General features: G+C 48.7%; 1 protein-coding gene across 1 annotated transcript; it reads right to left on the reverse strand.

The window, feature by feature from the left end:
* Positions 1 to 6,682: 6,682 nt before the first annotated feature.
* Positions 6,683 to 20,433, reverse strand: LOC122391763 (procathepsin L-like). The gene is made up of 5 exons (XM_043385991.1): positions 20,319 to 20,433; positions 15,108 to 15,358; positions 14,531 to 14,623; positions 7,727 to 8,133; positions 6,683 to 7,264 (listed from the first exon to the last, which is right to left on the reverse strand). Exons 2-5 carry the CDS (start codon positions 15,132 to 15,134, stop codon positions 6,778 to 6,780), a joined length of 1,014 nt encoding a protein of 337 aa, XP_043241926.1. The 5' UTR covers positions 15,135 to 15,358; positions 20,319 to 20,433; the 3' UTR covers positions 6,683 to 6,777.
* Positions 20,434 to 25,906: the final 5,473 nt, after the last annotated feature.

Consider the following 25,906-nt stretch of genomic DNA (forward strand, 5'->3'; position numbering starts at 1 on the left):
CGACCATCGTCAGATGGCAGGAGTGAATGGAATAAGCGGTTCCAGGTTTTAGAAGGAATGGGGCAGGAAGAAGCGCTGAAAACAAGGTTTTGCTGATACAGCCATAAAACGTTCATTAAATTAGGAGAGCAGCACATCAGTTTAAAGCCCTTCAGATGGTGGTTTTAATAAGCACACAATCATTTCCCAATTCGCCTTCAACGGTGTCACAGGCCAAGAATACGCTGAAATACTAGTGTGTACAGAAGCAACTGCGGGTCCCTGTACCCGCTGCGAACGGGTAGGTTGCCTTCTGTGTGTGGGTTGAGTCCCCATCCTATGCGGGTTAGGTAGGTAGGTTGCCTTCTGTGTGTGGGTTGAGTCCCCATCCTATGCGGGTTAGGTACACAATATACTCGGGTTGACAGCCTGCGATATGCGGGTAAACGCACCCGCTGGTAGGGTGTCAAATTAGGTGGTGGGTAGGTGTACCCGCCAGCAGCGGGTTTTACTCGCTGTACGCGGGTTGAATTGTTTTCAGTGTGACCTTTCGTGACCTGACCTGACCTTGACCTGTACCTAGTATGACCCCTATACGCACATGGTACATTAACTAGGCCTTTAAGGTCATTTTTGGTGAGTTTCGAGCAGCAGCTATCGATTCCGCTGTCCGTAAGCCGATTCATGCAAAAACCCTGAATTTGACCTTTGACCTGACCTTGACCCGAAAGTTGACCTCAATCTTAAAATCTTAAGAGTGCTTTGGGAAGGTCTCGTAGAGACCTTTCGAACGCCGCCTCGCGGGGCTCGATACGACCATTGGTTCTCGAGATAACAGGGGGGGTCGGATCCGACCCCCCCCCCCCAGGCTGTTGTGGGTACGGAAATAGCCCAGGCGGTGCCGGGTTAAGGCAGGTTTAGCTAGGTCAAGAAACCTCTAAAATGACTGTAAATAAATTAAAATGAAAGTAATTATATTTTTGGTGCGCAGGACTCGCTGTTTTCTGTTATCATGTAGGTACTGTGCCTAGTCGTAAACAGTCATTGATGGTATTGCGAATATGCGACATGCATACCTAATATGTTACTGTATGTATTTCACACGGTAAGTACGCAAAGTTGTGTAATAATAGTGCACAACGTACCTATACGAATGTTTTATAGCTCAATAGCGTTTTTCTTACTATTCCCGGATAGTATCAGTAGTTTCAGACAATAAACTCGCTCTACATGAACAGAAGTGAGTTAACTGATGTGAGGTAAACAGTGCCAGCTCTGGCTCTGGCCTGCGCCAGTCAGCGGCCTGAAAACTAAAATGAGAGGGCAAAGGGACTGCTCACACCGGACTCTAGCCTCACATTTTCGCTGCTCATTTGCGCTTTCGTTTTCGAAAACATTTACTTTTCTCTTACTTATCTGTTTAATGTCACAAACCTTAATTTCAACAATTTGCCGACCTCGTTGAGCCATAAAAATGCACGAGTAGAGAGTCCGTTTGTATTGACAGATAGAGACAAACAATGCATCGGCAGATAAGGGTGTCTCGAGAGACTAACCGAAGGATATTTATTATTTATCCAGGCCATATAAAACGACACAAACCATCTCATTGCTGATGATATGTAGTAACAATATCGACTGTCGTGCTATCTCTTTCTATGCCATAGTTTGCACTTACATCCACTTCATGCAGATGAGCAGCTGCAGTCGCTGCCGCTAAAATTGTACCCTGAACCGCAGCCTAGGTCATGACCGCGCCACCGCTGTCAATCCGCTCCGAACCAGCCCTCGTTCGCTGCCCTGCCCTGACCATCCCACGGCGCCCGGCACTAGTAGCTGAAGTCGCCGCTGCCGCTGCCTGTCCGCTCTATGACACACCTTGTATGCTGCCCTGCCCCGGACATCCTATCCTACCAGGCCCGCCCTAGAAGAAGAAGTCTCCGCTGCCGCTGCCGCTGCCCTGGTCGATGTCAGGTTCAGAGTCGAGGTCGAGCGGCAGCAGGTCACCGATGACGGACAGGTCCTCGGCGCGCTCCGGCTGGGTGTACAGCAGCCGCTCCATCATCGCGATGCTCAGCTCCAGACGCGGCTGCAGGCTCCGGTACATGTCGAGCAGCGTGCGGATCAGCATCTGGAGGCCGCTGCCGCGCCGCCGACCGCTATGGTGCAGGATGCGCGCCTCCTGCTGCAGGATCGGCACCTCCTGCTGCAGGATCGGCGGCTCCTGGAGCGGGATCAGCGACTCCTGTTGCAGGACTGACGGCTCCTGAAGTGAGATTGCAGGCTCCGAGGTGGTGTGGGGACTGGCCTCAGCGGGCCGCGGCGCCACAGCGGCACCCAGCAGACACGCCAGCACCGACAGACAGACGGACCGCATGGTGGCAAGGCTGAGACGAGTGAGTGGCGACGGACGGCGGCGACTGGTTTTATAGGACGGACGGTTTCCGCAGCCAGGAGGGCGCCGGAGGGTAGGAAGGACGACGGTCCTGCGGCAGAGTGGCAGAGGGTGGGTAGGGAATACGGTAGAGCGGCGGAGTATGAGGAAGTTACTACGACAGGACGGAGGGTGGAGAGGGTCTTGGCAGAGAAGCAGAAGAACGGAAAAGGCCAACACAAGAAGGAATATGTTTTATCTGGCGAATGACATTGGAGATGCACTCGACATGCAGAATTAACCCGCGCCCCGCTGGGCTATTCAGCCATACGCGCCCTGCTGCGGGGGGGGGGGCAGATTCTGCCACCCCCCTGTCTAACTTCCGAACCGATGGTCGTAGAAAGACGGGGGAAAACGGCAATCGAAAGCTCTTAACCCGCGCCCCGTTGGGCTCTGCCGAGCAACGCGCCCTGTTGGGGGGGGGGGGCATTTTGGCCCCCCCCCCTAAGATCTCGAGAACCACGCAACCTAGCGACAAGCAGCAAACGGTGTTGGATAGCCCTATCAGGGAACTACCTTGTGACCCAATTTTATTGACCTAGGTCAAATTGATGACGTCACAGGTCAGGTCAAAGGTCCAATTTTCACCGTTTACAGGCATTTCAAGAAATGCGTTGTAAAATCGAGTAAAATGCATTTCATTGAAAATCATCGATGGGGAAATGTTCTTCAAACACATATTTTGCTATTTGAGGTCACTGATACCAGGTCAGGTCACAGAGGTCAGGTCACTGGGGGGTCACAATATGAAAGTGTCGTGTGATACATGTTTTATGGTCCATTTTACATGACAAATGCGATTATGTGGGTCAGGCAGCCTTTGGGGCCAGCTTAGGTCACGTTTTGGTCAAGGTCAGGTCAAGGTCAGGTCAAATTAGGCCAAATTTCAAAGTTAATATTTTTGCATAAAATGGGTATCGAATCGATGCAGCTCGTCACGGGGAGTTCAATGGTGGTCTTTGTTACGCCGTATGCGGTCTAGAATCGCTAAAAATTGAGTTCAAAAATTTGACTTCATCATTTTTGAACGGTTTTTTCGCTATAACTTGGCCAAAAAACGAGATATCGATCTAAAATTTGGTATGTATATAGAAGAGCGCAGGGACTATCACATATATTCAGGTTTTTTCGAAATTCGGAAAAAAATGTGGATTTTTTTTAGTTTTTCAAAAATATTTTTTTTGAATTTTAGGGGTCAAAAACCCAAAATTTTGAAAAGCCGAGATAGCAGTTTTATAGCGCCGCTTTTTGTCGACTAGACCATATAAAGAACTTTGAAATTGCTTGAAAACTGTAGATTTGGTGAGCGTTTCAAGATTGCATGTTTTTGCTCATTTTTGCTCGAACACGACCTCAGTTTGACCTCAATAACTCCTGACCTAAGGTGACCTAAGACTTGAAGTTTGGTGTGAAGGTGTCAAATTGATGCCCGGGAAGGTACTGAAAATTTGGCGGCGCTGCGCGCCGCCGTTTTCTTGCTGTTCAGGAAAAACCACAGGGGGGGGGGCCAAAATGGCCCCCCCAACGGGGCGAGGGACAAGGCGGATCTTGAAGGGACTATCCCACCTTCTGGAATGTTGTTAAAACCAGTTAAATTGTGCCCGACTTTATAGATTGGATGACCAGGAACACGGTTCTGGCATTTATTTTTCATTAAACATCTTAGGCTTCCCATATTCCAAACACAAACTTTCAAATAGGTGACGTCACAGCCCAAAATTACCTCCTTCCCCAGGCCACATTACTGTCATAAAGCTGATTCTTTTTACTCTCTAGGCACCACAACAAAGTTCAGACCAAGTTTTAAGCGATTTTTCAACGAACAAACCCATTTAAATGAGAATGACTAAACGAGGTGACGTCACACTAACGGTCGCTCCATGTTGAAGATAGGGCCTTGCGCAAGGCCCATTTTCAAATGAAGGGAACGAATTTCTTCAACACCAAGAGGCCGCGGGGGTTGCAACCTAGATAGATAGTGCTTTCTGAACCTCGCCGCAAACTTGGCTATCTCAACTCAAACCCCATGTTAAAGGTGAGATAGTCCCTTTAACACGCGCACCGACGGGGGGGGGGGCGGATATCCGCCCCCCTGAGGTTTACGACTATTCTCTCATCAATTTTACACATGGTGTGCAAGTTTGAACATCCTAACTTTGAAGGTCAGGTCACCAGGTCACTTTGAGTGACCCAACCTCAAGTCACTTTTTTGCAACTTTGTCACCGTGCCAGAGCTACAGTAGATGTCGGAGGCGTTTGAAAGTCGCAGGATGTTATTAGGTCATTACTAGCTACAATTTGTTTATCTCGGAATTTTGATGTCGGTGACCTAAGGTCAGGTCAATTTCGCGACCTCCCCATGGGGGGTCAATGTCAATGGGGGAAAATCAACTCCCTGTTTTTACCACTAAAACGGGTCGGAATGGCCCCATATACCATACATGACTTCATATACGATAAACCTTCACTATCTTGAGATCTGTTTTGCTATTGGGCAGCTGTAAGGTCATGTGACGTCATCAAAGGTCACCAAAGGTTTTTTTGCCAATAACTCCGTACAGGAACAAGATACAGCCGCGCGGATGGTCTCAATGTGTTCAGCTCGTCAAGACGCATCGAATGATATACTTGATGACCTCGAGGTCACGTGACCTGAGGTCAACCATTGACCTTGACCTTTCGAGGTCAAAATATATATCATTCGATGCGGATTGACGAGAGAATCACGATGATGCCCTTAGTTTGTTCCTATCATGACTAATTCGAAAGTTATTCGAGAAAAACTATCTCTTTATCTAGCGCTGCCATTTTGACTTTTTCGACCCCTGTGACGTCATCTTTGACCTGACCTGAAAATGACCTTCGTAAAAATTGTAGACCTTGTCCGTGCGTATCCGATGCCGTTTACCGCTTGTCGCTATCTTGCTTCGTTCTCGAGATCTCAGGGGGGGGGGGGGGGGCGGTCATCCGCAACCCCCGTCGGTACGAAGTTGGCGCAGACCCCCGTCGGTGCGCGGGTTAAGAGCCGATGTTTTGCTTAAGTAGGTCAGAGGTCAGGTCAAGGTCAGGTCAAGGGTACAAAAGGCAAGTTTCTACATTATCGGTGCACCGTAGTTGCCGAAGAATGGACTGAGACTGATTGCCCAAAACGTGTTCATAGGCTACCAAGACAATATTCGTTGCATACAATATTATGCAAAGGTAAAGGTCAAGGTCAGGTCAGGTCACCAAAAACCAAATATAAAAAGGGCATGTGCGACACATGTTTTATGGGCCATTTTTTTCATAAAATTCAATAGGCACACTCAATAAGTGATATGATGGACCACATCTGGATGAAATTCAGGTCGAGGCCAGGTCAAGGTTACTGCCGATAGGCTGAGACCATTTATAGGTTACTGCCGAGGTTACTTACAGGTTACTATTACAGTAACTTACTGGTTTTCTTTTATGTAAACAATGGTTACATAAAATTCACGTTTTCATTGCTTATGCTGAATATATGAAGTTCGAGCGGTTCCGATCGAGGAGTCAAGTAACTTAACTGTTTCTTCGTGCTTACTTCTATACATTACTCGATGTTTCCGTGACGAAACCTATGATCAATTCCATGACTCACCCGTGATCTTCACGTGACTTACCCCGAGATCCGTCGTGACCCACGATCGGTCATTGATCGTTCACCCATCGGACGCCAATCGTATCGATCAATGATCGGTCATCATTGATCGCTCACCCATCGGACGCCGATCGCCCACAGCCTATCACCACGCGTTTAAATCCCCGCTGCAGTTGTTTTGTACCTGTTATACGTCTCACGCAATGCCGTGACCGGACCGATAGACGCCGTGGCGGTCCGTACCGGGCGTGTCGTGATGCGGGCATGATTGCTGGATGGCCCTCTCGATCCCACACGATTCGCCGTTTGTTATGATGTGGATAACTAACTACAGTCGGCGCTAAAGTGTCGCTGTGATAAGTGTTGTCTTCCTGGCAAAACAGCGAAGAACGTATAAACAAAACGGCTTAGATGCGTCCTGCCGCTGAACGCACATGAAAAGGCTTGAGATGAAGTGAAATATTGATGTCAGCAAATATGATTTTTAGATGGCTTGGCGTCTATTTGAGCTTAGGCTGGGCCTTTCATCATAAGAACTTCATTCTTTGTCCTCTACAGTAGTAGAGCTCTACTGTAGTCCGTTTCGCTCGCCCGTTGTGCCCGATATGGTTTTATTTCGCGGGAGATTTGGTGAACAAAGTCAGAACATATATTCAGGAACGATTTTATTCGGAATTTTTTTTTACAGACTTTGCACACTCAGATAATGCTTAGCATTACCACCCATGCGATAATGTCGAGGTGTTCAGGGCAGAGGGTAGTTGGCGTCGGTGGCTACGCCGCACTGGTTACCGGCGTTCCTGCTCATCTTGATGTAGCCGTCCAGACCCCAGTTGGGACCCCACGAGTTCTTGACGAGCCAGTAGTCCTGGCCGTTCTCGGTGCCGTAGCCGGCGGCCAGCACGCCGTGGTCCAGCTCGTTGTAGCCGTTCATGCAGCGAGGCTCGTCGTAGACGCCGCTCGAGTACAGCTGGAACGAGAAGTGCGAGGCGTCGATGGCGATGGCGATGGGGCCGATGTTGGAGACGGCGTCCTCCAGCTCGGACTCGTCGCCCTCGGAGATCTGCACCCAGGAGGAGATCTTGGCGGCCGCCTTGGCCGGGTCGTAGTTGCAGTGCAGGTGCGACGACATGGTGTAGGGGTAGTCGTCCTCAGACATGATGCCGCCCTCGTCCTGGATGTACTGGAAGGCCTCAGACTCGAAGCCACCGTTGCAGGCCAGGTTTCCGTAGCTGCCGGCCAGCATTGAGGCAAAGTCAGACGAACGTGTAGTGCAGGGATATAGCGATATCTCTCTTAGTCTTATGCCTGAGAGCAATCTATCTAATGAAAAACATTCTGATAATATAATCTTGCCCTAACTGAAGCAAAAAAGCAAGTAAATTTGCCAGTAATCCAGCCGTGCTTGCGCTAAACCAGCTTTACTAACAAAGGTGAAGGCGGATGGGTCAACTCGGAATCAGGAGATCAAGAGATGCGAGCATAGGTAACTGGACATCAAAATGCATCGGAACTACGTGCATGTCAGAAGATTTTTAGCCTATGAAATATTTTACACAAGCCTATCTTACATCCTTACTACATTAGAACAGGGAAGCACATAACAGAAACGAGGTATAAGTGTTGTCTGCGAACACTTCTAGCTTGATATTAACATGAGGTATGGTGCAGGTGCGCTAAAGCAGATGACTTGCCTGTAGGAGCAGTCCATGAGCTGCTGCTCGCTGAGGGCAATCAGCGGGTTGCCAGCCAGGGCCCACATGCCCTCCACAGCGCCAGTGGTCGAGAACGCCCAGCACGAGCCGCACTGGCCCTGGTCCTTGACGGCGGTGACGGCGCCGGCCTCACGCCAATCCTTGGTGGCCTCCGTGACGCCCCTCTTCATGTGCTTGACGGACGCCTTCAGGCCGCGCCTCTCGGCCGCCCTGTGGCCGAGCAGCTGGCGGTACTCGGCGTTGGTGAGGTCGGCGAACTTGTTGACGCCCAGCTTGAAGGAGTGGTTGCCGGCGTTGTGCTCGGCGATCAGGCGCTGGTTGTCCTTGAAGATGGCCAGACGGGCGGCCTCCTCGGCGGGGTGCGAGTACGCCTTGCCATGAGCGCTCTGAGGAGGATGCATGTGCTCGCTAAAAGCGCTGTCTGAATTTATTTTTTAATTAACCCTCGCCCGTACAAGGAGGGAAAGTCAAACGGACCCCCTCGGTTTTTCGCAAACAACTCGCGTAAAAGCGGCCGATCGCAGCAAAACTTTGAGTACCCTCGAGTCAATAAATTGTACACCTACCCTTAAAATTTCCTGACCTTGACCTAAATGACCTTTGACCTGTGAGCTATTTCTCAAGCCCATGTTTGGCCGGAATTGCGATTCGGCGCATGTCGGCTCGCATTAGCCGCGCGTTTGCAGTCTTTTTGCGGTTTCAAGCGTTCAAACATGTGATATGATGTTGGCCCAATGCATTATGGTGGGTGCCAAGGTCACCTAAAGGTCAGGTCAGGTCATTGACTTTTGATGACCTCGGTTAACTTTTTCGAGTTTTACATGTCTCTAGGCTAGTTTTTGGAGCTGATTTCGAATTTAGCAACCATTTGAATATTTGAGAAGCAGTGTTGGTGTCTTCGTAACGTGCTACGAAGCTGTCAGTTACCCGGCAGGACCCCTACTGGTTGACCTAATCTGACTTGGATCGACCTGGCCTAAATGCATGAAGACATCATCTATGATCAAAATTGGGATGAAATTCGTGATCAGCACCCCGAAAAACCTCACGCTGACCTCACTTTACGATGTTCTAACAGGTCCCGATTTTCGCGACTTTTGGGTCATTGACCTGACCCGGAAGGTCAGTTTGACGTCATCATTTTTGAACAGTTTTTTCGCTATAACTTGGCATAGGCGTAGGAACAGGGGGGGCCAGGTGGGCAAGTGCCCACCCACTTTTCGAGGTGGGGGGGGGGCCAACCATGTGTTTTGGCCCACCCACTTTTTACTCGAGGCCCCTCGTCTCGATTTGAGAGGACGTCGTCACCTTCCAGAATAAACAAACTCGGTAAAAATAAGTTCCACGAATCCCCACGCACGGACTCCAAGGGGCCGTGATGGATCCAAGGAGGCCCTCTGTTCATACTTATCAGTCGAAGCCCCTGAGACTGATGGCCTGAGAGGCCCTAGTGGATCTGAGGAGGCCCCAATATCCACACTGGTCTGGGAGGCCCCTCCATCCACACTAGTCAGAATAGGCCCCTGACACTGGCGGTCTAGCCGAGGCCCCCTACCCTCACTAGTCAGAGGAGGCCCCTCTATCCTCAATAGTCAGAAGAGGCCCCTGAGACTGATGGTCTGGGAGGCCTATCCATCTACACTGTAGTCAGAGGAGGCCCCTGAGACTGATGACCTGAGAGGCCCTTATAATCACACAAGCCAGAAGAGGCCCATGATACTGATGGACTGAGAGGCCCTTCTATTCATACTGGCCAAAGAAGACCCCCAAAACTTTCGGTCTGGGAGGTCCCTCAATTCGGCACCAGTCAGAAGAGTCCCCTGAGACTGATGGCCTGGGAAGCCCTTATATTCACACTAGGCAGAGGAGGCCCCTGAGACTGATGGTATGAGAGGCCCTCATATTTACACCAGTCAGAAGAGGCCCCCGAGGCTGATGGTTGTGAGGCCCTTCTGTTCATATAACTGGCCACTGGAGGCCCCTGAAACCGGTGGTCTGGGAGGGCCCTCTATCCACACTAGTCAGAAGAGGCCCCTGAGACCGATAGTCTGAGAGGCTCTTATATGCATACTGGCCACAAGAGGCCCCTGAGACTGATAGTCAGAGAGGTCCACTCGTAATGAATCTGAGGGGGCCCTCTATCCACATTTACACTTTTCTAGGGAGGCCCCGGGACTGATGGTCTGAGAGGCCCTTTTATTTATACTGTCCACAGGGGCCCCCTGAGATTAATGGTCTGAGAGGCTCTTCTATTTATACTAACCAGAAGAGGCCCCTAGGATTGATGGTCTAACAGGCCCTTCTATTTATACTAGCCAGAGGAGGCCCATGAGACTGATGGTCTGAGAGGCCCTTCCATTCAAACTAGGCAGATGAGGCCCCTGAGAATGATAGTCTGAAGAGCCATGCGGCGGCAACTGGCCGTGGCCATATTTCGGCTAGGTAGGGCCCCACAGAGCTCATGAGAGCACCTCAAGGGCTTTTAAGTAGACACGCTTATCCCCATAAGGGTGCCACGCCGGCTTCTGAAGGCTCCTTGTAGGCATCTAAGGGCCCTTTCCGGCCTCTAACGGCTCCACCCGCCTGTGACGGCTCCACACCAGTGTTTATGAGCGCCACACAGCGGCGCCTTTGAGGGTCATACTAGTGTCTCTTAGGGCCCTATATCGGTGGCTCTGGGGGCCCCACACCGGCGCCTCTGTGGGCCACCACACCTGTGCATCTCAAGGCTCTATATGTACATCTGAAGGACCCACACCGACACCTCTGAGGGCCCCACACCAGTATCTCGGTGCTCTGAAGGCCCCACACTGGTGACTCTGAGGACTCACCGGCTCCTGAGAGCACCATGTTGATGTCTAACGGCTCCACAAGGCCACTGAAGGCACCACACAAAACTCTCACTGGGCTCTAATGTCCATGTACCGGCCTCTGAGGGATTTAAGCCAGCGCATTCGTAGCTCCACACCAGCAATTGTAAGGGCATCACACTGAAGTATCTGAGGGTTCCACACCGGTGTCTCTAAGGGCCACATACCGGCATCTCTGAGGGCCCCATACCGGCGTCTCCGAGGGTCCACATCTGGCGGGCACCCATCAGCGACTGAAGGTCCCACGCTGTCGACTCCGAGAGTCCCATCTGCGTCTGGGAGCACCATGCCGTCTCTAAGAACCACAGCGGCTCCTCTGTACGAAAGATGGGCGTCTGCATGCCAAAAAGGAGCGGTTCTGAGACAGTAGGGCACCTACGTGCAATAGAGGGGCGCCTATGAAGCCCATAGGGGCGCCTCAATGCGAAAGAGGGGCGCCTCTGAGGCCTACATATATGGGCGTCCACATGCAATACTGCAAATTGCAATTGATCAATGCCATGGGGGTGCATTCATAACCCGCGCCCCACTGGGGTCTGCGTATAACACGCCCTACTGGGGGGGGGGGGCTATTCATAGCCCCCCCTCCTAACTCCGAAACTACTGGGCCGATCGTCAAAATTCAAACGGCGTCTGATAGCCCCGGAAAAACTGTCGAGCGAAACCTAATTTCATTGACCTCGAGGTCACCGATGACGTCACAGGTCAGGTCAAAGTAAAAATTATTAGCATTTTGGCTTCTTCACGTTTTGGGCTCTGGCCGCCGTCTTACAAGTCAGATCAGGCTCATTTTTGGTTCACACACTCGTGAACAGATGCTCTAGATACTCTGAGGGTACCAAACTTGTACTTTGATTTTCAGGTCAAGGTCAGGTCATCACAGGTCACGAAAATATTATATCATCCGTCGGTCACGTGACACATGTTTTATGGTCCATTTAGGCCAAAAATTTCGAATTTGATGTCGTCTGTGTCATTCGAGGTCATTTTGAGTCAAATTTGGCTTAGGTCAGGTCACTTTCAGATCAAAAAAGGTCAAATTTTGAAGTTAAAATTTTTCAACAAAAAAGGTGTCTATTGAATGCAGTTTGAGCTCAGGAACACGATGGTGCTATTTATATTGGCGTACGATGTTAAATTCGTGCTGAAAAATTGATTTGAAAAATTAATAATTGTTAATTTTTTGCAATAATGTGTATAACTTGGCCATTTTTGAAGATATTTAGCTAAAACTTGCTAGAGTTAGTCATAATAATGCGTTCTATCACATATATTCCGGTTTTTTCGAAAAGTCAAAAAGTTTTTGAAAAAAATGTAAAAATGTAAATTTTGAATCTTATTATATAAAATTTTCGAAATTTTCAAAATTTCGAAAATCCGAGATAGCAGTGTGATAGCGCAGTCTCTTTTGAGTCCTCTCATGCAAAGAAATTGGATCTAGCTTGAAAACTGAGCTCTTGGGAGCGATTGCCGTGGTTCAATGTTTTGCGTCGAAATCGGCCGAACATGACGTCACTCTGACGTCATTTCAGGCCGACCTATGGTAGGTACGAAGTTCAAATTTTGACACAAGGTGTCAAATTGATGCAGCCGAAGGTACTGAAAGTTTGGCGTTGATACGTCAAGCGGTTTGGAAGTTATTACAGAAAAACGGGAGGGGGGCTATAAATAGCCCCCCCCCCCCCAGTGGGGCGCGGGATAAGAAACAGGGGCGCCGGCATGGCAAAGAGAGGCGCCTTCAAGTGTCCATAAAAGAGAGACGCCTATGATAAGCGCACATTGTACAGGGTGACACAAAAAAGCGGTCATCACCAAAATTCGAATAACTTCGGAAGTTTTATTCAGATCATCACCAAACTTCGGCCACTTTAGGTCACACCTATGTAGCAGACATCCACCAAGTCTCAAGTCTTCACTACGAATACTTTTAGTACAGTGTGTGTTTTACTGACGCTCCACAATGTGCTCCAGGTGAGCGCCACGGCGCTGCATGGCGTAGGCACACCTGCATCCGGAGGGCAAAGTTGCCGATAACCCGATAAGAATAACGTTTCAGGGGTAGCACACCCTCTGAGCACTGTCTCCAGAGGCCATTGCACTCTGTAAAGTGCACAGCCATCGGGTTATCGACAACTCTGCCCGCCGGATGCAAGTGTGCCTACGCCCTGCAACGCCGTGGCGCTCACCTGGAGCACATTGTGGAGCGTCAGTAAAACACACACTGTACTAAAAGTATTCGTAGTGAAGACTTGGAAACTTGGTGGATGTATGCTACATAGGTGTGACCTTAAGCGGCCGAAGTTTGGTGATGATCTGAATAAGACTTCCGAAGTTATTCGAAATTTGGTGATGACCGTTTTTTTTTGCGTCACCCTGTATGCGACAACGGGGCGACTGTGGGACATATAGGGATGTCTCTGATGACTATAGGCACATAGGGCGCTTATATGCCAAAGAGAGCGCCTATGAAGCTAATGGGGGCACCTGGGAAACGAGGAAGACATTTGTGTAAGGGTTTTCAGGGGTCATGCGCCGTTTGCGGCAAAGAGATTCTAAAAAAATCGGAGGGGGAAGAAGTTTTAAAAATGGTGCGGACTTTCCGCACTGTTCGCTTTAGCGGTTACGCCCCTGGGTACATCTGCCTGAAGCTAGATTTGGAGGTCATACTTGAAAGCAGCCAGCAGGATGAGGCAAAAGTGGAGGCCCCTGAAAATAGGAGGCCCCCTGGTAAAGGAGGCCCCTTGACAGGGTGGCCCACCCACTTTTCATGACGTTCCTACGCCCGTGTAACTTGGCCAAAAAACGAGTTATCGATCTGAAATTTGGTATGTAGATAGAAGACGGTAGGCACTATCACATATATTCCGTTTTTTCGAAGCTCAAAAAACGTTTTGGATTTTTTGGCGAATATATAAAAAAATGCTTTTTTTTATTTTTGGGGGTCAAAACTCAAAAATTTTAAAAATTCGAGATAGCAGTTTTGTAGCCCTGTTAATTCTACACCTTTTATGTCTTGATCATTTTTTGTATCTTTAAAGCTGTAGTCCTGACAGGTCTTCTCGCGAAGGTCTTTTTTCGGTCAAAAATGACAGAACATGACGTCACTCTGACGTCATTTGTGGCCAACCTATCATAGCCTCTGGTAAGATTTTTAGTCACCATGTGTAAAATTGATGCCCGGAGGGGTCCTGAAAGTTTGGTGGCGATATCTCCAGCCGTTTAGGAGATATCGACCGAAAAGGACAGGGGGGGGCCGTTTCGGCCCCCCCCCCCTACGGGGCGCGGGATAACCGGCTTCCTTTTGTCAGGGACAACATGTTCATTTTTTCCGCTAAGCTCTAGCTCGGTCAGGGGTCAAACGGCAAGGGGGGTCCAACGCCCCCCTCCCCCAATTCGAGGCAGGCGAAACACCAATACGGACGAGGGTTAAGTGATAGTCGAGAATTGATCTATCCTCGCGGGACGCGGAATACAATTTAAAGAATTAATTCATTTAATTTAGAAGTCTTGAGTGCTGACTTGAAGAACGCGACCATCAGTAATTCATAGGGAATTCAATTTTTTAAATCCTACTTGGAGTTTTCGCAAGAGGCAATCTGTTTTTGAAGAGTGAAAGGTGCGAGTGCTAAGAAATACATTTATTGAGTGCATTGAAAACTTTAAGATTGGTATTTGGTATGAATATTAAATATTCTTGCAATTTAAGACAGCTGCATCATTCATGGTCAGTAAGAGTCATGATTTGGATCCACAACAGCCGCGAAATTCAAGTTGAGTTAAGTTGATGACCAACACTCCAAACGCCCCCTTGCAAGTTGCAGGCCATGGTCTACAGTCGGCCCTCCCAAGGTCAGCCCGTCCTGAAGCATGCCCAGCACAGAGTCTCGACATGACCTTGGTGGTAGGTACTGACCTTGAAGGCAACCCAGTCGGGGTCGGTCAGCTCAAAGCCGACGGCCAGCTGAGCCAAAGCGATCACCAGCAGCACCTTCATGATTCCGGGTCTCTGCGGGGCATCGCCAAATGTTAGCATTTACGCATAAACACAAAAGGGGAGCGAAACAGCACAACGTAATATAGATACAGGCCCCTTATTTGTGCGTAGCACAGGATGACGATGACGTGACTATTATACACGCTAACATTTTCGGATATACATGCATTTTACAGCTGATACGATATAGGTAGAGCCGAGAAAAAGTTGCAGTTGTCACGATTGCACCAATTACCTACTGACCAGGCTTACAAAAAAATGCATTGAGAAGCTGGTCAACAATGTACGCGCAAAGCCATATGCTGAAAATAGCAAATGCGAGGAAATGCTCAATCAAATCAATTCTGGTCACACGTATTCTACAAGAATTACGCGGAAAAAGGCATAAAATCCGTACCACAGTACGGATTTGTAACACCGTACGGATTTCAAGACCAGCTTCTTAGACTGCAGTGTACCGTTCGACTTCGCCACTGCACGGTCCGACTATACCTACCCTGAGAAGAACTGGCAGAAGCGACATTCACTGGCTGTGGCCACATATATACCGCGAGTCTCAGATATCATGGGCGACACATGGGTAGGTGAAGATTGTTCCCACCGTCACGAGCGCACCGAATGTAAGAGCGTGCCGCTTTGGGAGGGGGGGGGGGGCTGATAGCACGTCCGGTGTACGCGAGAAATGGGTGCGGTGTGCTGCCGTCTGTCCTTGCAGCGCGGGCAGCGTGACGCAGCAGCCACAGACACCTGGAATATTCCGAGGGACTGGTTAGGTAAATACCTGGAATAATCCACAGGACTGTTGAGTGTTTATTGCTGCTGACAACGTGTAACAGGCACAGGGAGTGGTAGGTGACGAAGTTCTCCGCGCTGAGCCAGCGCAACTGGCACAGCAAATCGGAAACATGGTCGTACCCTTTTCGGCCGAAAATGGCTTTAGCTGCGTATTTAGATGTTCTAGAAACATGTAAAACTCGAAAAAGTGAACCGAGGTCACCCGAGGTCACCAAAGGTCAATGACCTGACCTGACCTTCAGGTGACCTTGACACCCACCCTAATGTATGGGAGCAACATCAAATCACATGTTTGAACGTTTGAAACCACGAAAAGCTTGCAAACGCGCGGCTAATGCGAGCCGACATACGCCGAATCGCGATTCCGGCCAAACATGGTCTCGGAAAAGAGGTCACAGGTCAAGGGTCATTTGGGTCAGGGTCATGAAATTGTCAGGGTAGGTGCAAAATTGATCAATGCGAGGGTACTAAAAGTTTCGTTGCGATCGGCCGCTTTTTACGCGAGTTATTCGCAAAAAAACCTTAGGTTGATGCAACCCCCATGTGCCGGCAAGGGTTAAGCCAGCCTGCTTCGTCACCCCTCACTACAAACACTTAACCCGCGCCCCGTAGGGCTACCGGCGGACCCTACCACCCGTGGGGGGGAGGGGGCGTTTTGGCCCCCCCTAAGATCTCGGAAAGTTACCGGCCGATTTTCAAAATTCAAACGGCGTTCGATAGCCCCACCCGGGAACTACCTTGTGACCAAATTTCATTGACCTAGGTCAAACCGATGACGTCACAGGTCAGGTCAAAGGTCAGATTTTCACCGTTCACAGGCAATTCAAGAAATGTGCTGTGAAAGCGAGTAAATTGGTAATTTATTGAAAAACATCGATGGTACATTGTTCGTCAAACACATACTTTGCTATCTGAGGTCACTGATACCAGGTCAGGTCACAGCGAGGTCAGGTCACCGGGGGTCACAATATGAATGTGTCGTGTGATACATGTTTTATGGTCCATTTTACATGACAAATGCGATTATGTGGGTTAGGCAGCCTTTGGGGCCAGCCTAGGTCACGTTTTGGTGAAGGTCAGGTCAAGGTCAGGTCAAATTAGGTAAAATTTCAAAGTTGATATTTTTGCATAAAATGGGTATCGATTCGATGCAGCTCGTCACGGGGAGTCTAATGGTGGTCTTCGTTTTGCTCTACGAGTTCTAGAATTGCCAAAAATTGAGTTTGAAAATTTGACGTCATCATTTTTGAACAGTTTTTTCGCTATAACTTGGCCAAAAAACGAGGTATCGATCTGAAATTTGGTATGTAGATAGAAGACGGTAGGCACTATCACATATATTCCGGTTTTTTCGAAACTCTAAAAACTTTTTGGATTTTTTGGCGTATATATCCAAAACAAATGCTTTTTTGATTTTTGGGGGTCAAAACTCAAAAATTTCAAAAATTCGAGATAGCTGTTTTGTAGCCCTGTCAATTCTACACCTTTCATGTCTTGATCATTTTTCTGTATCTTCAAAGCTGTAGTCCTGACAGGTCTTCTCGTGAAGGTCTTTTTTCGGTCGAAAATGACAGAACATGACGTCACTCTGACGTCATTTGTGGCCAACCTATCATAGCCTCTGGTAAAATTTTTGGTCACAATGTGTGAAATTGATGCTCGGAGGGGTCCTGAAAGTTTAGTGGCGATATCTCCAGCCGTTTAGGAGATATCGACCGAAAAGGACAGGGGGGCCGTTTCGCCCCCCCCCCCCTACGGGGCGCGGGTTAACCCGCGCCCCGCTGGGCTATTCAGCCATACGCGCCCTGCTGGGGGGTGGGGCAGATTCTGCCCCCCTGTCTAACTTCCGAACCGATGGTCGTAGAAAGACGGGGAAAACGGCAATCGAAAGCTCTCAACAAGGCGGATCTTAAGAGCCCAAATTTTTTGCTTAACCCTCGCCCGTATTGGTGTTTTTCCAGCCGCGAACGTATAAGGGGGGGGGGGGTCCGTTGGACCCCCCCTTGCCGTTTCGCCCCTGATCGAGCTAGAGCTTCGCGGGAAAACGAGCGTGTTGCCCGTGACGAGAGGAAGCCGATGATGCCCAATTTTAAAGTCCTAGGTCATTGGTCGACCTTGCAGGTCAGGTCAATGACCCCAAAGGCGGGAAAATCGGGACCTGTTAGAACGTCGTGAAGTGTGGCTGCCATTGGGTTTTTCGGGGTGCTGATCACGAATATCATGTTAGTTTTGATCACAGATCATGTCTTCATGTATTTAGGCCAGGTCGGGTCAGGTCAGGTCAGGTCAACCAGTAAGGGTATTCGTAGTAGGTGGCAACCGGCTCTGACAGCTTCGTAACATGTTACGAAGGCACCAAAACTTCTTCGTAAATGTTCATATGGTTGCTAAATTCGAATGCAGCTCCAAAAACTGGCCTAGAAACATGTAAAACTCGAAAAAGTGAACCGAGGTCTTCAAAGGTCAATGACCTGACCTGACTTTCAGGTGACATTGACACCCACCCTAATGCATGGGGGCAACATCATATCACATGTTTGAACGCTTGAAACCACGAAAAGACTGCAAACGCGCGGCTAATGCGAGCCGACATACGCCGAATCGCGATTCCAGCCAAACATGGCCTCGAAAAGTAGGTCACAGGTCAAAGGTCATTTGGGTCAGGGTCACGAAATTTCCAGGGTAGGTGTGAAATTGATGAACGCGAGGGTACTGAAAGTTTCGTCGCGATCGGCCGCTTTTTACGCGAGTTATTCGCGAAAAACCATGGGGGGTTCGTTCGACCCCCCCCCCCATACGGGCGAGGGTTAACCCTCGCCGGCCGAGGGGGGGGGGGCGGGTGCCGCCCCCCATAGGGTTTTTTTCGCGATAGCTCCGAACACGCTGGCGATAGAGAGCTGAAACTTGGCATACCTGACCTTTGATCCAAGCAGCATCTTTTGACACCAACCGCATTTTTGGGTCAGGTCAGGTCACTGACCTATGACGTCATAAGTGAACCTCTGCACGGTCTTCAGGTGTCGCAACTTCGCAACGCCCTCACTGTCAGAGGAGATGTCACAGGAAAATGAAACTTGCAGGATCTAGTATCCATTATGAGTCTCACAACTTGCATATCTCGGATTTTTCCTAAAGGTCATATGAGGTCAGGTCATTTTCGTGACCTCACCATTATAAGTCAATGGGGAAAAATGAAAACTGCTATTCTGGCGCCGGGAACGATCTCCAACTATCTCAAGCACACAGAATCGTGATTTGATGCACTCCTTGCAAGGTTAGATGCGTCATTTTTGCAATGTTGACCTTCCGTGACGTCATTTATGACGTCATCAAGGTCATATTAGTTTTTCGTCAATAACTCCCGATCAAATTGAGCTAGCGAGTCGCGAAAGCCACCAAATGACTCAGGAAGACCTGCCGAATCGAATGATATGCAACATGACCTCTTTCGACCAACTTCGTGACCTGGGGGTGCTGACCTGACCTTGACCTGAGGTCAACACCCTAAGTTGACCTGACCCGAACAAAAAGTATATCATTCGACGCGCCTGAGCGAGGCGAACACGATGCTCCCAAAATCGCGGCTCTGCGGCCGTTTTTTGCGAAGTTATTCACCAAAAACTGAACCGTACCCTGGGGCACTTGACCTGACCTCACAGGTCACCGGTTGACCTAGGACCTTAAAATCGGGTACCAATCTCTGCGTCTCGTAACGGCGCACACGCTCGTTTTTTTCCGCGACGCGCTAGCTCCACCAGGGGCGAAACGGCGAGGGGGGGTCGTACCCGCCCCCCCCCCTCGGCCGGCGCGTATGTAGAAAACCAATAGGTCCGGCGAGGGTTAAGTAGGTCAGAGGTCAGATCAAGGTCAGGTCAAGGGTACAAAATGCAAGTTTCTACAGTATCGGCCTTGCACCGTAGTTGCCGAAGAATGAACTGAGACTGATTGCCCAAAACGTGTTCTTAGACTACCAAAACAGACAATATTCGTTGCATAAAATTTCACTCAAAGGTCAAGGTCAAGGTCAGGTCAGGTCAGGTCAGGTCAGGTCAGGTCACCAAAAACAAAATATAGAAAAGGGCTTGTGCGGCACATGTTTTATGGGTCATTTTACTAATAGAATTCAATAGGCACACTCAATAAGTGATATGGACCACCTCTGGATGAATTTCAGGTCGAGGTCAGGTCAAGGTCAGGTCAAGTGAGGTCAAATTTTGAAGTTGGTTGTTAAGGCCTAAAAAGGTGTCTATCTTATGCAGTTTTTCACATCGAATCGAGTGGTGCTATTTTTGTTTCCGTATAAGCTCTAGAACTTCCAAAAAAAAATCATTTTTTGTGTGTCGTGACATCATAAAATTTTGAATAACTCCCACATTTTTGAACCGATTCTTCTAAAAATTGGTATGTAGGTGCACATAGGCCACTTCTCTGACATATATTCTGGTTTTTCGATACACTCAAAATTTTGGATTTTATATTTATTTTCCCAAAAAAGTCAGTTTTTTTAGAAAAAAAAAATTGGGCCAAAATCCAAAATTTTCAAAAAACCGAGATAGCCATTTGATAGACAAAGTAGAATCACGTATAACCTTTTTGTTACGTCTTGATTCCTTTAAAAATGAAGATGTTAGCTACGTTTGAAATTTTGCCGTTTTTGAGGCGAAAATGGCGAACATGACGTCACTAAAACGTCAATTTCTCAAAGCAAATTCCGACAGATTTCGCTCAAATTTTCAGGGAACGTGTCAAATTGATGTATGATAAGGTACTGAAAGTTTGAGCGTAACGCGTTTACAAGTTATTGGCGAAAAACGGGAGGGGGCAGATTCTGCCCCCCCCCCCCAGCGGGGCGCGGTTTAAACGATCCTTTCATGACATTCGTATGAATATTATAGGATTAAATTGGACTTACTCCACAAGAGAATCGTTTTCGGTCGGAGCTTTCGGCATGTATTACATGTCCTCTTCAGCGAAGGTCGGTAATCGGGGCGAAAATAAAACGTTCGGGTCGAATCGAATCGCACAAGATGTCGGTGAGCTGCGCAGAGTTATTTAGGCCGCTTGAATTATAAAATAAGCAAGACTGAAACACGTGACGACAATAAGAGTACACTCAATGAGAAAGTCTACCAAAAAACAAGAACGCATACCACACTAATAAAATCCTAAAAAATATAGAAATCAATACATACTATCTCGGTACAGAAATATAAAACGTTATACATACCTATAAATACCACAAAAGTTAAAAACTACAAAGATGCTAAAGCAGGTGGGGTACAAAAGTGTAAAGAGATCAATGTAAAAAACACTATCACACGATATAAATGTTTAAAACACTATAAAACTACTGGCAAACACGACGAATTATTGGCAGCCAGCGGTCTTGCAGCAGCGCACCTGAGTTTCTGTTCACATTCGCATCATTAGGCGACACCAAGACGGCCTCCCGCCGTCCCACAGTCCGGATGTACGCCGACTCGAGCAGCAGTCGCATCTGGTAGTGGTTGGCTCGATTTAGTACCTTGACCTCATCGAAGGCAGGTGAACAATCCCTGTGAGCACTGAAGGCCGATGCGTTGGCTCTCGAGCGAACAGCTCCAGTCCAGCTCTCCCGGTGTTCTCTGACTCTGGTTCCTAGCTCACGGTCTGTCTCGCCGATGTAGACCACAGGATCACCGTCAACTTGGCAGGAGCACTCGATCTTGTAGACCACGTTGCTCTCCTGCAGCTTCGGCAAGTGGTGCTTGGCTTTACTGCAGAGCAATGATCCGATGGTCAGCGACGGCTTGGAGACCAGCTGGATGCCGATCTTGCTGGCTTCCCGCTTGAGCTGGTAAAAACATGAGCCAGCGAACGGGACTGACACTCTGACAGGCGCAGCTGGTGAGGTCGAGCTTGGTGGTGACGGTAGAGCCCTGGCCTTCAGTCTGAGATCCGCTTGCGCTTTCTGGATGGTGGACTCGATGAATGGGAGCGGGTAGCCATGCTGACGGAACTTGCGGCGTATGAAGTCGAACTCCTGCTGGCGGGTTTTGATGGTCGTGCAGTAGCGGATGGCTCGAATGCAGTCCTTATTGTCGTCACGTGTTTCAGTCTTGCTTATTTTATAATTCAAGCGGCCTAAATAACTCTGCGCAGCTCACCGACATCTTGTGCGATTCGATTCGACCCGAACGTTTTATTTTCGCCCCGATTACCGACCTTCGCTGAAGAGGACATGTAATACATGTCGAAAGCTCCGACCGAAAACGATTCTCTTGTGGAGTAAGTCCAATTTAATCCTATAATATCTATTTGCTCTCCACACTAACATGTCTCTAAGTCTATTCGTATGAATGTTAGGGTTGTATATTATAACATTAATAGTGCAACATATCTCAGTTTTTAGCTAAAAACCCCTAAAATATCATTTTTGCTCTATAACTTGAACAATAATTTTTTGTTAGCGTTAACTTTTACGCTGGCGTTACCTCAGCTGTCACGCTGAAAGGACAGACAAACACTCTAAAATTTATTATTACGAGCGAGCGAGCGCAGCGAGCGAAGCGAAGTCTTTCAATATAAGGGAAAAATCTCAGTATGAGCGGCCCGGCCCGGCCCGGCCCGGCCTGTGACGCTTTTGAGAGGCTTATATCTCAGCAACCGCTGGACCGATTGGCGTGCGGTCTTTTTTGCTGGTAGCCCCATCCCTTCTACCCCGTAATAGACTACTTTTGATACATCTCAGTGACCGTCGTGGCACGTGCCACTGCCACGTGAAAAGTCAAGGGTGTTCAAGCAGTTTTGCAAAAGTAATGATTTTGAGAGGCCCATATCTCAGCAGCGGCTTGAGCGATTGCCTTGCCGTATTTTTTATAGGGTAGTGCATCCCTTCTACCAAAGGTCGGATACTCTTGATCTATGCGAGTGACCCCACTGCACGTGCAAAATACAAAAAGAAGAGGTGCCAAATTTGTTCCCATTTCAGTAACTCGGTAATTACTGGGGTGATTTCGCTGAAACTTCGCATACAGGTAGGCACCCACCAGGCAATGCATTCCCATGTGTTGCGGTTAGGGTGCTACTGCACGTGCGCACGTGCAGGGAGCGTTTCCAGATCTCGAGAACGGCTGGGCCGATTGCGCTCAAATTTGGTACACGGTTGGGGACCAGTTAGTAGGGTGCCGTGCAAAAGTCATTTTGGACCCCGTTTGCACGTGCGCACGTGCAGAATGCCGCTTCCAGATCTCAGGAACGGCTGGGCCGATTGCGTTCAAATTTGGCACACCGCTAGCGACCGGTTAGAAGGGTGCTTTGCACAAGCCCGTTGGAAGTACCCTCTCGCCTTCCGCACGTGCAGGGCTCACTATCGCGCTCGCTCGTTCTTCGCCCAAAAGGCGTTTTACTGGTGAATAATTTAGCCGGAAACGGGGCGGCCGGGCTTCCCCCGCGCCCGGGGTTCCCCCGGCTTCCCCTACCCTGACCTGACGCTGCCGGCCATGGTATATTGAAAAGGTGCATACGGCAAATCGTTTGGTGGTTTTATCGTCTCGATCGGCATGGTAGTTCCTGAGTTCCTGATTCGAGAAGACAGGAATAGAATGGCTGCAATAGGCAAAATCATCAAGTTGACCTTTTGAGAATACCGAGGTCAACTGAGGTCATGATACTCAGAATGGCTGGTAAAGTTGCTTATTGTTAAGCAAATGAGGCTATTTTTATCTATATTAATTCAGGGGTTCTTCTTCCGTTTATTGAATAGCTGCAAAGGCTGCGGCCTAATAGCGTTGTTCCTTACAAATAGCGACGTTTGTATAATTGCATGCAGATTGATATCAATCTCGTACATGCAGATTCAGGACCCTTTCAAATCGCCTCAAAATTGGCATGTAGACCAAACAGGACACGCTGATCACGAATCTGAAGTCCGTTCCGCGGCACATATAAAACCTTTCCCGTAATTGACAAATTACGGATCTGCATGCAGATTCCGGACCCTTTCAAGACGCCTCAAAATCGGCATGTAGACCAAACAGGACACGCTGATCACGAATCCGAAGTCCGTTCCGCGGCACATATGAAACTTTTCCCGTAATTGACGAATTACGGATCTGCATGCAGATTCCGGACCCTTTCAAATCGCCTCAAAATCGGCATGTAGACCAAACAGGACACGCTGATCACGAATCCGAAGTCCGTTCCGCGGCACATATGAAACTTTTCCCGTAATTGACGAATTACGGATCTGCATGCAGATTCCGGACCCTTTCAAAACGCCTCAAAATCAGCATGTAGACCAAACAGGACACGCTGATCACGAATCCGAAGTCCGTTCCGCGGCACATATGAAACTTTTCCCGTAATTGACGAATTACGGATCTGCATGCAGACTCCTGACCCTTTCAAATCGCCGATTTTGAGGCGCCGATTTTGAGGCGATTTGAAAGGGTCCGGAATCTGCATGCAGATCCGTAATTCGTCAATTACGGGAAAAGTTTCATATGTGCCGCGGAACGGACTTCGGATTCGTGATCAGCGTGTCCTGTTTGGTCTACATGCTGATTTTGAGGCGTTTTGAAAGGGTCCGGAATCTGCATGCAGATCCGTAATTCGTCAATTACGGGAAAAGTTTCATATGTGCCGCGGAACGGACTTCGGATTCGTGATCAGCGTGTCCTGTTTGGTCTACATGCCGATTTTGAGGCGATTTGAAAGGGTCCGGAATCTGCATGCAGATCCGTAATTCGTCAATTACGGGAAAAGTTTCATATGTGCCGCGGAACGGACTTCAGATTCGTGATCAGCGTGTCCTGTTTGGTCTACATGCCGATTTTGAGGCGTCTTGAAAGGGTCCGGAATCTGCATGCAGATCCGTAATTTGTCAATTACGGGAAAGGTTTTATATGTGCCGCGGAACGGACTTCAGATTCGTGATCAGCGTGTCCTGTTTGGTCTACATGCCGATTTTGAGGCGATTTGAAAGGGTCCGGAATCTGCATGCAGATCCGTAATTTGTCAATTACGGGAAAGGTTTTATATGTGCCGCGGAACGGACTTCAGATTCGTGATCAGCGTGTCCTGTTTGGTCTACATGCCGATTTTGAGGCGATTTGAAAGGGTCCGGAATCTGCATGCAGATCCGTAATTCGTCAATTACGGGAAAAGTTTCATATGTGCCGCGGAACCAGGGGCGCGGGAACTACTTTCCGACTGGGGGGGCACACCATAATAGAGATTAACCTAGGGTACCCCCAAATCTAGTTTTCTCACCGGTTTTAGGCCACTTATTTTTCACCCCTCGGCTTTTTCAACAAAAAAGGAAACATTTGCAAAAAAAGTGTGGTATTCCGTCTCAAAGCTGTGGGGGCACCGCCCCCACGGCCCCAGAGTTGGGGGGGCAAGCTGCCCCCACTGCCCCCCCGGCTCCCGCGCCTATGCGCGGAACGGACTTCGGATTCGTGATCAGCGTGTCCTGTTTGGTCTACATGCCGATTTTGAGGCGATTTGAATGGGTCCGGAATCTGCATGCCGATCCGTAATTCGTCAATTACGGGAAAAGTTTCATATGTGCCTCGGAACGGACTTCGGATTCGTGATCAACCTGTCCTGTTTGGTCTACATGCCAATTTTGAGGCGATTTGAAAGGGTCCGGAATCTGCATGCAGATCAGTAATTTGTCAATTACGGGAAAGGTTTTATATGTGCCGCGGAACGGACTTCAGATTCGTGATCAGCGTGTCCTGTTTGGTCTACATGCCGATTTTGAGGCGATTTGAAAGGGTCCGGAATCTGCATGCAGATCCGTAATTCGTCAATTACGGGAAAAGTTTCATATGTGCCGCGGAACGGACTTCGGATTCGTGATCAGCGTGTCCTGTTTGGTCTACATGCCGATTTTGAGGCGTCTTGAAAGGGTCCGGCATCTGCATGCAGATCCGTAATTTGTCAATTACGGGAAAGGTTTTATATGTGCCGCGGAACGGACTTCAGATTCGTGATCAGCGTGTCCTGTTTGGTCTACATGCCGATTTTGAGGCGATTTGAAAGGGTCCGGAATCTGCATGCAGATCCGTAATTTGTCAATTACGGGAAAGGTTTTATATGTGCCGCGGAACGGACTTCAGATTCGTGATCAGCGTGTCCTGTTTGGTCTACATGCCGATTTTGAGGCGATTTGAAAGGGTCCGGAATCTGCATGCAGATCCGTAATTCGTCAATTACGGGAAAAGTTTCATATGTGCCGCGGAACGGACTTCGGATTCGTGATCAGCGTGTCCTGTTTGGTCTACATGCCGATTTTGAGGCGATTTGAAAGGGTCCGGAATCTGCATGCCGATCCGTAATTTGTCAATTACGGGAAAAGTTTCATATGTGCCTCGGAACGGACCTCGGATTCGTTATCAGCCTGTCCTGTTTGGTCTACATCCCAGTTTTGAGGCGATTTGAAAGGGTCCGAAATCTGCATGTACGAGATTGATATCAATCTGCATGCAATTATACAAACGTCAAATAGCGAAC

This window comes from Amphibalanus amphitrite, unplaced genomic scaffold (genome assembly GCF_019059575.1).
Source record: "Amphibalanus amphitrite isolate SeventyFive unplaced genomic scaffold, NRLGWU_Aamphi_draft 000453F_arrow, whole genome shotgun sequence".
NCBI classification, from domain to species: domain Eukaryota; kingdom Metazoa; phylum Arthropoda; class Thecostraca; order Balanomorpha; family Balanidae; genus Amphibalanus; species Amphibalanus amphitrite.

What these genes read in the sequence shown, in the direction of transcription:
- LOC122391763 (XM_043385991.1), bottom strand. Translation starts at nt 15,134, where the DNA reads ATGTCGCTTCTGCCAGTTCTTCTCAGG. An exon ending in CCGACTGGGTTGCCTTCAAG is followed by an intron (nt 8,134 to 14,530) that starts GTCAGTACCTAC and finishes CATCCTCCTCAG; the next exon opens with AGCGCTCATGGCAAGGCGTA. An exon ending in CTCATGGACTGCTCCTACAG is followed by an intron (nt 7,265 to 7,726) that starts GCAAGTCATCTG and finishes GCTGGCCGGCAG; the next exon opens with CTACGGAAACCTGGCCTGCA.